Below are 12,897 nucleotides of genomic sequence, written 5' to 3' on the forward strand. Positions count from 1 at the left end.
GGATGCCTGTAATCGGGGAGTGTATGGGGAGACGAGGGACAGGGGACGGTGAACGCGGCTCATTCGAAATTTCGATTAAATGGGATTTCGATATGCGCGAAACATGTCCCGAAGGGAAATTTAGCGAACGCTGTAGCCGGGGCCGGCCAGTAGCTGCTTCGTCGGGGAACTGAACGCAACGCAACACGGTTTCGAAGGGGGTTGGGGGTTGGGGGTTAGAGGAAAGGGGACGCAGGGTGAACGAGGTAGTTTTCGCCGATAGAGTCATTGGCCGTTCGACTGGATAATGCGAAATGAAATTGTCACAATAATCGTTGGCGAACGGTATACGCCGCGGCTGGATAAACTTGGACAGCTATACGCGGTGGTCAGTTTATCCCGGTATAGTCCAGCGCTGTAATTCGCGCCAGCAGGAGTTTCGCATCTGGGGGAGAGGGCCGGAATAATGTCGATGGAGAACGCGCGCGATGTTTGCTTAAACCGGGCTAAATCGACGAATAATTAAAATTAAATAATAAATTAGGCGGTCTAACGGAGCTCGATCGATTGGATAACGAGATAAAAAACGAATAATAAATTAATAGACCGTGGTTTATTGGATTTTCCTTTTCTTCGGTCGGACAAGGGAATTTTTAGGAATTATTCCAAGGTAGAAGTAATTTGTCATTTTCTTGAGGATTTTAAAATCGGATTCTTGGCGTGTTGATTCTTTTTGAATCAGTGACTTGGGGCGTCGATTTAATTCTTTCGTTATGGTTGAAATATTCTTACATTTAAGTAGAATTATTCCGATTGATTCTTTAGAAAAATATTTTCCGATTGTCAGATTATAAAATCAACCCCTAGTTGAGATATCAGCAGGTTATATTGGTCATGCGATTTATATTGGACAATCGACACTTTGTTCATTAGTAGCTTCCGTAAACCATACGTACGTGTATATGTAGGTCCCGTTAATAGCGAAAGGATTGACGTAGAAAATTGGCGCCGATCAAAATCGAATAACAAATCGAATAACAAATCGAATAGCTCAATTGATATATCGATTAACGCATTAAGGAACAAAGTAACGAATCAAATAACCGAGCAAGCGGATACACGCGGAAATTATTCGAACGAATTCACGTTGCGTGGAAATTATTCCAACGGCATGATATTCATTTGGAACATGATAATTAATCATTAAGCTTAATTAAAAAATTTGACTCCGGTTCTTCCACAGGAAGAACCGTGTCCCTTTGTAATTTTTAACAATCGCGTTTCTCGTGTCTCCCAAGTACTCGACGTTTCTCGAAGTTTTAAAATTTCCACGTGGTTCCCCAAAAACTCTCCCACGTTTCATTCATTTTCTTCTTGTATACAATACTTTATATTTTTACTTTTCAATGTACTTTCTTCTGAACTTTCTTTATCTCGCAATTTTTGTTTCATCCTCATCTTCGTTCGAATCTCCATATCGTTGGAATTTCGGTTTCACGTCGGCCATTTGCATATTTATCGGTCGGTTCGGTTATCCGACACGTACGTGTATATTTTTTAATTATGTCGCTGGTCCCCGTCGAAAAACGCGCTCGTTGGCACGAAAGTCGCGGACAACGGCGACGTTCGGCCCCGTTAAAACATTAATTTCGTCCGCGAGACTCGAAACACCAGCAACGTGCCGCGTTCATTATTAACGGCCGCGCTTTCGAACAACCTCTTTCACCCCCCGGGGCGAATTCCACGCGGGATTCAATAATTCACGGCCGCGTTTTCTTCTTTATTACAACCATTAAACGGACGGTTCTTGGTTTATTCGGCAAGTTATTACATCATACGTGTTGCCACGAATGTTCGTTTTACTCGTCAATCATGCGATCGTTTAAATAAAATTCGTGCGATTAAAGATGCATCGGCCGAATAAAATCACGATGAGTTAAAATTAAGTACTTTCATCGGTAGATTTTAATAGATGATTCCGTTTCGCAGACGGGTTTTTAGTGGATTTTATTTTGGCTGGGGGAATATCATTTGTGACGGACGGGGGATCGGTTTTGTACTGTAATTTTGTAATTTATTCCGTCAATATGCATGCAAATGAACGTCACGCGATAAATACGTGCACTTCATGGATGTGAAAATACGTTTCCCGTCCAGGTTTTACAAATATCAGCCAATACCGATACGATACATATTTTATTCGATTTTAAATATTTCTTACGGGGCGACGAATTCATTTCACTGTATATTATTCGGAGAAGTATCTAATCTAGGTTTGCGATGTATTTTAGACGAAGAAGTACAGAGCACAATACGAACGAAGTAGTATTTTGCGTTATATGGTCAGACGGGTGATCAATCAATTCATTTGTCACTGTTTAATCGCCAAAAATTATATAAATTATGTATAGAAACTTTCTAATATAACTCGGAATAAAAATAACATATTCCAATAAGATGTATGTTACAATAGGAATCAAGTAGTAATACCTGGCACATGGCCAGCCGTGCGATCATTCGGTATTTCTTCACAGAATTGTACGAATCTTTTACGGCACATTTTTAATATAATCAACAAACTACAACAAAGGATTGCCATCTTGAATCGTTCAAAATAAAAAGTGGAAAATAATATGCCAATAGGGCCTAGATTATAATAGAGGTAAAGTAGTCTTTATCAATATTTTTCTATAAAATTACACAAATCTTTTATAAGACAAAGTTTTAAAGTTCGTTATCACCGCGAGATCTTGAAGAGGAAAGAAGGAAAAGTACACCAATAACTTGCACATATATTATAATAGGAATAAAGTTGTATTAGTTTGTGTGTAGTCGGATAATTCGGTTCATTTGCCATTTTCTCGTCTTAAAATCGTACGAATCTTTTACGATGTCTTTTTCATATAATCAGCAAACGAAACAAAAGATCATTATCATTTCCTAAACGAAAGAAAAAGGAAAAAATGTACCAATGATAGGAGGTTTAACGGTAATAACATTTAAATGGTAAAATTTTCAATCGGATCGTCCACGGAATAGATTTATTGTGCGCAGCGAAATCCGTTTCAGCTTGGACAGGGAAATTTTATTCTCTTTTAGGCATTAAGCTCCTCCCCATAGAGGTACCAGCAGCGGTTAATGAGGGACGGCTATTCTCTTTTTTTCTCCTTTCTACCTTCACGAAAGCCGTTCTATGCGAAGCCGAAAATTGGTCGACAAAAGACGCGAATAAAGCGAAAGACGGGTGGACAAAAAAAAGGAGCGACGGTGAGAATATCGATATGCGGGCAAAGTAAAACAGAATCGAAATGAGACAGGGGGCTTGATGGTGCTTTGAAGAACCGCCGATCAAAGCACGACCTGGCAGCCAAAAATTTCTTTTTTATCACTCGACGAATTCATTTCCGCCTGTTTCTGCTCGGTTATTATTGGAATTTGCTAAATCGCCGAGCGAAAATCTGCTCATCTCTTGAAAGGATCAACTAAGAATTCATCGCGTTAGCCTATTCCATGAACGTTTTTTCGATTCTCTCGTCCTTTTTCCTCGATTGACAGCGAACAAGCTGAACTAATCGAAGTCTGCAGGTGTAAAGTATCGCGATTTAAGTTGTTATTTATCTAGTGTATAAAGGGTTCTGTAATCTTTCAACGTGAGTCATTTCATAAAAAAGAAAAGATATCTTAATGCTTTTAATTTTTAAACATTCTCATCAAACAATATTAATTTTTAAATATTCTCCTGAAACAATAAATGATGCTTACAAAATTTCTCTTGAGAAAGATGTCTATAATTCGAAGATCTGTACGTATAAAAGAGTCAGAATTGAATACGAAATGATAGTGTGGTTCCCTTCGATACGGATGCATCGATCGATATTTAAAGTTGTCCTGTGTTAAACGAGCTATAGATCAACGCGTTGTTTATTACAGATTACACTGTCACCGCTATTGGATAATTATTTACGTCTCTGTAGAGACAGCAGAGTTCACGGCACTGCTTTGATACGGAGAAACTAATTAATAATTACATCGATCGTGTATGACGCGTAGCTCGTTAGTGCACCGGTAGCTTGCATTACTTCCGATATACGCGATCGTGTTATAGAGATTAATTAACGATCGCCGATGAGTATCGATGCCAGTGGAATTTTCTCGTAAAAACTTGCCGAGGTGTCGAGTATTCTCGTGTTCGATATAACGTATTGAAAACCAACGGGATACGGTGTTAATGATGTTCGAGTGTGTTGTATTGTCTCTTGTATTATTGTGACCAACCAATAGTATAATTACGACATTCTCAAGATGAAATTCTAAAGTTATTACGAGGAAAAACTTTTAAGTACATTAGAAATTGTAGGTTTATATTGCTCTTGGAATTTTATTTGGATACGTTTCCTTTCCTTTTTAGTATTCGATGTAACATGGTTTTAATTTCATCTACGAATAATGCATAAATCGAAAGCGTACGAGTGCGTCAAGGGAACACTGTGCAAATTTTCATGCAGATTTCAGTTTGCAGAGTCTCTTTGTGCTTCGTATCGTGCCACAAGTATCGCATATCAATCTTACCGTTAATATTAATGTCGAATGCACAGATGGAAGTTCTCACTCATTTTAACAGTTGGTTTTAATGAAAATCATAAAAACTTAAAACTCTGATATTTCCAGCGATAAAGAAATCAAATTTCGTGAACGCCAAATTACTATAATCTATTTAATCTACTTAAATTGATTAAATTAATATTAAATTGATTATTGGTATTAAAATTATTGATATTGATTAAATTAATATCAGACAATTCTCCATAGTCTAAAAGAAAACAAAAATATATACTTGACACTCTAGTATCTTTAGTGTTAACGAAACCAAATTTCTTTCACTTTTAACAACCCTTCGGAATCATTTTTTCAGAACAGAGTCATTTTTCAAAAATCTGCGACAAAATAACCGAACGATAGTACCACCGACAGTATCCCAATTCCAAGAAACACAAGGAGAAGTGAAAAGAGACCTGCGATGTTTTTGAAAAGCGTAGGATGAGACGAGTGGCCGTTATACTAATTTGGCGGGTGCTCGTTAACGATCCCTTTGAGGTCATAACTTGTGCCGCAAGTTGGATTCCCGCGCGCTCACGCTGACACGCTCACGTTGACACGCTCGCGTTACGCGATCTTGTTACGTGCGCGCGTGCATACGTGTGTCTGCGCTTTACGTGCGCGACTTTCTCTCTGTTGCACCCCACCAGACGGCCGCCTTAGCCGCTGCTCACAGTCAGTTCGCTCCTTGAAAAGCGCCGCGACGCTCGCGAGTCGAACGGCGAGTCACGCGTAACCACCGTGGGCTGGTAGTGCGTTTGCGCGACCGATCGCCGCGCGGCCCGTCGTGTGGCGGCTTGGCTGCCGATGGTGGGGGTGAGAAACGTGCTCGTCACCCTCGAAGAGCGCCTCGAGAGACTCAGTAAGCGCCGCGAGTTCGCCGTGGCCGGAAATCTATCGTGGCGTTCTTGTTCGTGTTTCGTGGCTTTCGGCCTCTGACGCGCCACTTCTCGACTTTGTCGCTCCTACGAGTGCGTACGTCGAGCTTAGAAATATCATTATTTATCATTCGAGTACCTTCGATACATGTAACAGGCTGGAAATTGCCAACAGATCGAACTGCGATATATGAAAGTTTAGTGCAAGAGTCGAGTCGCGTTTCGTGTAAGAAAGTTGAACGAGGTCTGGTTCCTTGGTGATACAAAAGGATTTCGTTTCGGATGGTGCGCAAAGGAAGAAACAGTCGTGGCCAGACTGGTTGCTTTGTCTGTTAAGATCCGCAGAAATTCGGCACACGGTGAAAGCAATTACGTTAAGAGGTCCCTGAGTCGGGAACAGTGTGTCTCGAGAGACGATTCGGTCTCTCATCCCTCGCTCCTTGCGGCAAGCTTGCAAAGGATCGCGGGACAGTTTGTGGTTAGCTGACGTCATCAAGAACAAACAAGCAGATCGAAGATCCGCAGGAAGAGAGATATTATATATCTGTGTTGAGAGACAAAGAGCCGCCTAGGAGTCGTTGTCCCAACAGAGGGAAAATCAGAAAAGGGGATATCAGTTGCTAGAAACATACAGAGGAGACAGAAAAGGAGAGAGATTTCATCCAGAGAAGTCCGAATTCCTGTCGGAGCTTCGTTCTATTCGATGACGATTTATAGTCTTTTTTTCTAATTAACTGTAATTGTTCGTTTTGACTCTCCTCTCGATCATCAAGTTGAAATCAATCCGAGTTGATTGCTGATATTTTCCATTTGGATAGTAACGGCGTGAACATCTAGAACTCCTACGGAGTTCTCGTGCAAGATGATAACAAGTGTCAGGATCGCGATGAACGTCCGCCTGTCCCTGGTCGACTGATCGCCAGAGACAGTTCGAGAAAGAGGGAGACGAGGCTTTTTCCATCAACTAGATTGAAAAACGATGTCCGACAGAAGCAAGTGAGGATCCCTTTTTTGCGTGTCCCCCTTTTTTTCGGTAATCTCTACTCGACGGAAGAAGATGTGCCTGCGACACTTGCTGCTCTGCCTGCTGGGCGTCATCGTCATCGTCAACGGTGAGCTTCTGTCTCGTTTCTTTGTAAGAAGAGCTTCCCTGACTTTCAACGAAAGGGACTGGTAACGCTGGATGTTATTGAAATCTGGTGATATAATAGAAAAGGGCGATGATTCGTGTAACAGTGTATTGGAAACTTAATATAAAAAGTTTTCGTGTAAAGATCTGTTTTCAACGAAGATTAATTGGAATATTTATCAAAGACACGTGTATTTTAGTTGCATCGAAAAGATCATGTATTTTAAAAATAACGTCGTGTTCCGTCGATATGCACACAGATGTTCCAGTTAATGAAGATGATGAAATGAGTGGTGAAATTCTTCACTAGCTCGATTATTTCTCTCTTATTTGTTAATCGAACACGATTTTGATTATTCTCAGGATAAAGTGTAACATTTCTTTAGGCTTGTTCAATTGATCGAGCATGAATTTTTTCGTGACACTTAAATTTTCTAAAACTTTTTATCGGTAAAACATTACAACGTTGAATCTTTTCGTGTTAATTTAAACTGTAAACCAAAGTCTGATCCTGATACTATAGTTTACGATTGCTACCTAGATTGGTTAACCAAACAGATTATGGTTAATTAAGTGCACCTGTATTTAACGAATATCCGAACATGATTTTTTTGGAAAATATATACGAGTACGTTACGTACGCGTCCTGCTGTTAGACGAGGAATGAAGCTTTCTTCGATTGTACCATGGTTTCAAAAACATTCCATATAAATAATGATTATTATTTTCAGTCCTTTGTGCTCCATTGATGCTGCAGACGTTAATAATGTGAATATTGTTTCCGATATTATTTTAACTGATAAAAATTGGAGAAAAACATTTTTACACAGTTACATACGAAAACTTTTCAACAAATTCTACCATAAAAATATTTTGAAGTTGGCGTGTGATCGTGTGAAAAATATTTTCGGAGTGCAGAAAATTCATACTAATAATAGTATCAAATGAATGGCGTTTGGCCATTACATATATAATGCACAATCGATGTAGTATAATATACATAATATACATAGTATTACAGAGTATTGTATGGTAATATTATATGATATGTACACTGCTATTCATAAGTCCTTACAGAGACCGTTAGCAGATTTAGGACAGTGATAAATTAATGTTTTACATACCAATTAAAATTGACAGTTATGAATTGTTTATTACAAAGAACAAACCCAAATTATACGATATTTCTACAATCCTATTAGGAACTTATTTGGATAGGTATTTCTTTTAAAAGTTAAATCTTGTTATCAAGCGTCCAGTAAATTATGAATGAGTGTGAAGACGAGAAATCATATTCATATTATTATACCACGGTTGTTTATGCGATTGACAAAACTTCAAAGATGCAAATGTACAATTCATAAAGATGTATAAAATATCCAAATCAAATTACTCTTCACAATAGATAGTAGATGAAGATAGTAGATGATAGTATATTCACAAAAATATGAATGTGCATGAACGTCCGGAGATGATAATATATAAAATCAACGTAAATAATACACGAAAGAAATTGAATGAGAATCAAAATAATAGTCGAAGCAAATAGTATACAGTGTGGAAACACTTTCGGCCAAATAGATTTTTCACGCCATAATCTAAAAGGAATATCTAATACCACTTTATTTAATACAAAAATAATACACTGAAATGAATACTGTCGTATACTTATTATATAATAATAGTATAAATTCTTTGTAGAAAATATCGCTGTCAGCGGAACATGTATTTGACCAGAAACTTTTGCATCGCCGCTGTAAATATAATCAATTTATATATCTACCGCTCACTGATAAATTGTGCTGAAAAATTTTTTGAAAAACAGCTAAATAGCTGCTCTGTTTTGTTCGTTTCATGCATCGCGATTTATCGGGAAAATCTCTATGTAAACATTTTATACCAGTCTTGATTTGATTTAAAACGGTCAGAAAACTGTGCTGTTGAATTGAACTGTCTGAATGTAGCAATTGTAGAAGTTGTTTTTATCCTCCCAAAAGGAGTTGGGTTCGTTGACGCGTACATTGTAGGTTGATAGGATTGTTCACGTGGATTTCCTCGAAGGAGGTCGTACAGGAGCCGTTTTTGTCCCGTATGACGAAGGAACGCGAACTCGGAAGTGTCGTAAAGCGCCAGACAAGTTTGCAGCTAACCACCACCTGACCGAAACTTTTTGCCAACTATTCTTTTTTTTTTCTTCCTGCCTCCGCGCTTCGCTCTAAATTAGTTAATAAAGTCGGAGAAAAAAGAAAGGAAGCTCTTTTAATCTGGTTTTAAACGAGTGGAATACGGTTAATCCTCGAGCTGTTGACGCTCGAGGACATTCGAACTTTGTACCATTTATGTAGCGACGACTTAACAAACTTTCGAAAAGAAAGGAAGAATTTTAATTTCCAATATGAATACTGATATTGTTTTACTTTGTTACTCTAAATTAATTGTCAACTTGTTAAAGAACAAAACCTAGCTTTAACTGTATCATGTTTGGTTTTAGACGTAACTTCTACCTCCGAATTAAATTGCCGTGTTGTAATAATTGTCCTTTTTTTTTGTAAGGATATTATTTTACTGATTCTATTATTTATATCTTTCAAATTTTCAACTTTGTCGTGTATAACATTTTTATTTCACTGATACTATTATTTTTCCTTACGATAAATTAGTTTCTAATCTATCGAAAAATATTGTTTAACGTTAATGTGTAATTTGATTGAATATAAATCCCAAGGTGATACCAATCGATTTTCATCGCAAGAATTTATTACCAGTGATCTTAATCGCCTCAGAATTCGATTTTATCCCCAATTTTCGAATGATCAACTCTATTAATTCCTACGTAATTAAATATTCTAATTGTCCGACCAAACACGAAAACCGGAAAAGAAAAAGAAATTGATAGTCGACTGTATCTCGATGTATCCCCAACGGGCATAGAAAGCGGAAATCCATAAACCATCGGAGTCTCATCCTGCGAAAAAGACGAAGAGCGAGGGAGGATTCTTAATCCTCGCAGGAACGAGCCTAAAGTAGATGGGGTAGGACGGGTTACGGAACGTCACGGTAGAGTTAAGTGAAGCTAGATTACGGACGTTAAGTCGTCGAGTGGACGTTAAAGCAGCCGTGTGCCCGTTCCCAAAGAGATTTTTCGGAGTTGCCGGTTTACAGCAAATAGTTGCAAGGAAAATAAAACAGGGAACAACCCCGCGGGCTAACGCGTGTCGTTTTTACACGTGTCGGCAGATTTTACGGCGTGCCAGCCCTCGTAATCTACGCAGAGCGAGAGACAGAGAGAAACGGCCGGATACACAACAGTGAGGGAAAGAAGAGGAGCTAGAGAGAGAGAGAGAGAAGAGATATAGAAAAGAAAATGAGAGAAAGCGAGAGAGGAAGGCGAGCTAGCAATGGACGAAGAAAAGGGGGATTGTAAAAAAAGCCACCGCGGATCGTGGGGTGTTAACGCGCGCATTAACAGAGCTTTCGTCGGGGGAAATAAAAAACGATATGCATGGATGGACGGTGGATTTTCGTGTCGACTATAAAAAAAAGAAAAATAAAAATAGAAAAAAATCCTGCAAGGTGAAAGAGTACGAGGCCGTGAAAGTGAATCAAAACGCGTTGTTCCTGCCTTTTTTCCTCGCCCGTTTTGTACCTTTTTCCCCTCTCTATTCTTCTTCTCCCTTTTAGCCTTGTATCTTTGTCAAGAGGGGAAATAGTCGATGTCGATTCGCTTTAGAACGGGGGAATGAATGAATGAAAATGCGTGGCGTTTTATGAGTTCGTTTTCCCAGCTGCTTTTCTGCCCGCTTGTACACAGCTATTCTCTCCGTTTTCCTGATAATTCTTTCATTTTTTTTTTCTGGTTTGTGCTCGTTTCTCTCGTTCTTCTTCCCTTTTCGCGGAACTCCGACGCGCGAAAGATTCGTTTAGCATGGATCGATCGGTTTTCTAGGGAAATCGAGCAAACGAACGCCGGAAAATTGCACTGTTTACATTCAATTACTTACCAGTGTACCTTGCAATAAACAAGATTACGCGTCTAATGAAATATGTACTCGCCTCGACCCGTTTAATTTCATTTGCTCGTTCGAGTGTTCACCGCTGCAATTCACCGGTTCGCTCCCTCTGTTTCTCAACCCTAGCTTTTATTGCTATCGTTTCCATGAAGAAACGGTACGTTTATTGTTTGGAATTAAGTTATATTCGTTTACATGCAGGCTTTAAAGCCAAACGACTCTGCTACAAGCGGATGGACAAATCGCCGTGTCATTTGAGGATCGTACGGTTGCTTGAAATAATCGTAGGATTAGCACGTTCGCAACGTTAGAAACGTTGTTGGTATATTGGCTCATGTGTTGGTAATATTTTGTATAGGGTGTGTCGTAGTGTCGCAAGATAAATCAAATCGATGTGTTTGTAGTTATCCGAGGTGGCTGATCAAGTTCTGTCTTGTACTACTTTATTTCATTTATTCTTTTTCTCTGCTTTACGTGTAAAAATATTATACTTCGAGCATATAAACATCAAATATATGATATCTAATATACATATCTAAATTACATATGATATTTAATGTACATATATAAATTTTTTGGAGATACATGTATATGTACATATAAATGTATAACATCTGTGGAATATTTATACATCTGACATTTTATACCATTTTGATTACAACTCTGAAATATTTGTGATAGATATTCATTCTGACAAACAGACATATTTTATCTCTAGAATATAATTCTATTTTCAATTTATTATCTAATTATTATATACTGTACCGAACAATGTAATTTATTTCATTCAAAAGCTCGTTGGCTCGTTCTTTTCAAAAATATCGGTTTACCAGTAAGTTGGCCTTTATACATTTTGCGAAACATATCCATTCTGACAAGCAGACACAGTTTATTTCCATAACACAATCTTACTTTATTTTATTATATAATCGACTAACTTCCTGAAAAAAGAACCTACAGGTTTATGATAAACATCTATATGTATATACCGAGTGTATCTTTTATTCCAAGTTTCAGTTCTTTACGAATCATTATAAAATTATGATTCTACCATTAAAAACATTAAAGCTGGAACTTCTACCATTCGGTTCATTTTATCTTATGAAAATATTTATCTTAAAAGTTTCTCGATTAATCCGTAATAATACCCAATAAGGTAATTTATTCTTTCCAAACCTCGGCGATTTATTTTTTTCAAATGTAGCGCGTATCCGGCATAGTGAGATGTTAGTTAAAAGCGCCGGTTCATTTATCGTGTGAACCTCGAGCAGGTGAAACGAAAAGAGATAGACGAACAGGTAACCGCGACAGAAATCAATCTAGGCATAGGATGAGACGCTGGTGCACGATAATCTTCAGATTTACTTTTATTAATCCCGGTTGATCGACCCGGTTGCCAACCGAACTGCGAATATTTGCCAGCGAAATTTACCGAAATATTGCGGCCATTACCGCGTTTTCAAATATGTCAAGCAAATATTTATAGGGAGCTCTAAAACTGTATCGTATATTCGGTCGAAATGAGGAAGTAAATTTTTCTCTATTCCCCGGCATCGAGCCGAGCGTACGCCCATTTCCTCTTTCGTTCGAACCCCTCAAAGATTCAACAGGACTTTAATCGTCCACGAGCTTTTCGAATCGAACATAATTGTTTATTCGGGAATTTTTCTCGAAGAAATTAATACCGTTCCTCTTTTCTTTGTTCCACTTTTTCCTCCTTTTTGTCTTTGTACTTGCATCGAATCAACTATTTTTCTATCTCAATAAGTAAGCCAAACGTTTTCGATCAGAGCGCAATTTTATCTGTAGAAAGAAGATTTCGTTATTTCACGTCTACGTTTCTAGACTTTTCAATTTCATATTATTGTCGGAATTATCGTCGTTACATAGGTTTAAATGGAATTAAATCATGAATATGATAAGATACATAAAATGGCTATAACCATCAGTGAGTCGCACAGCAAAATGCAGTTTCCAGCGAATTTTAGTAATTTAAAGAGAGCTGTCGTATAAAAAATGCTGGCGATTTTCCATGGTGAGGACACGGTCGTTTCAAAAGCGTTACGCTAAGCACATTAATATTTAGGATGTAGTATTTGCATTTAAAAAAGTAAAGGTCCCTCAGCGGTGTACAGCATACGGATACTTAGAGAGCGCTATCTGTAATCTTTTACCACTTTTCATGCCACCTAAACCGACACTAACTTCCCCGTTAATGTGATTACGTTCTTCCATTTCACTTGCTTGCGCCTGTCCCGTTAATACATTATGCGGAATCAGACGTTAATCTAGCGGAGATTAACTG

General features: G+C 38.3%; 1 protein-coding gene across 3 annotated transcripts in view; it reads left to right on the plus strand.

Moving 5' to 3' along the window:
• Nucleotides 1–5,347: 5,347 nt before the first annotated feature.
• Nucleotides 5,348–12,897, plus strand: part of LOC122572986 (carbonic anhydrase-related protein 10) — a 228,753-nt gene continuing 221,203 nt past the window's right edge. For all 3 annotated transcript variants that reach the window (XM_043738787.1, XM_043738788.1, XM_043738789.1), the window contains exon 1: nucleotides 5,348–6,565. In XM_043738787.1, the coding sequence (XP_043594722.1) occupies nucleotides 6,511–6,565 (55 nt within the window). In that variant the 5' untranslated portion in view covers nucleotides 5,348–6,510. The remainder of the gene's footprint in view (nucleotides 6,566–12,897) is intronic.

The sequence above is a fragment of the Bombus pyrosoma genome, linkage group LG11, assembly GCF_014825855.1.
Source record: "Bombus pyrosoma isolate SC7728 linkage group LG11, ASM1482585v1, whole genome shotgun sequence".
NCBI lineage: Eukaryota > Metazoa > Arthropoda > Insecta > Hymenoptera > Apidae > Bombus > Bombus pyrosoma.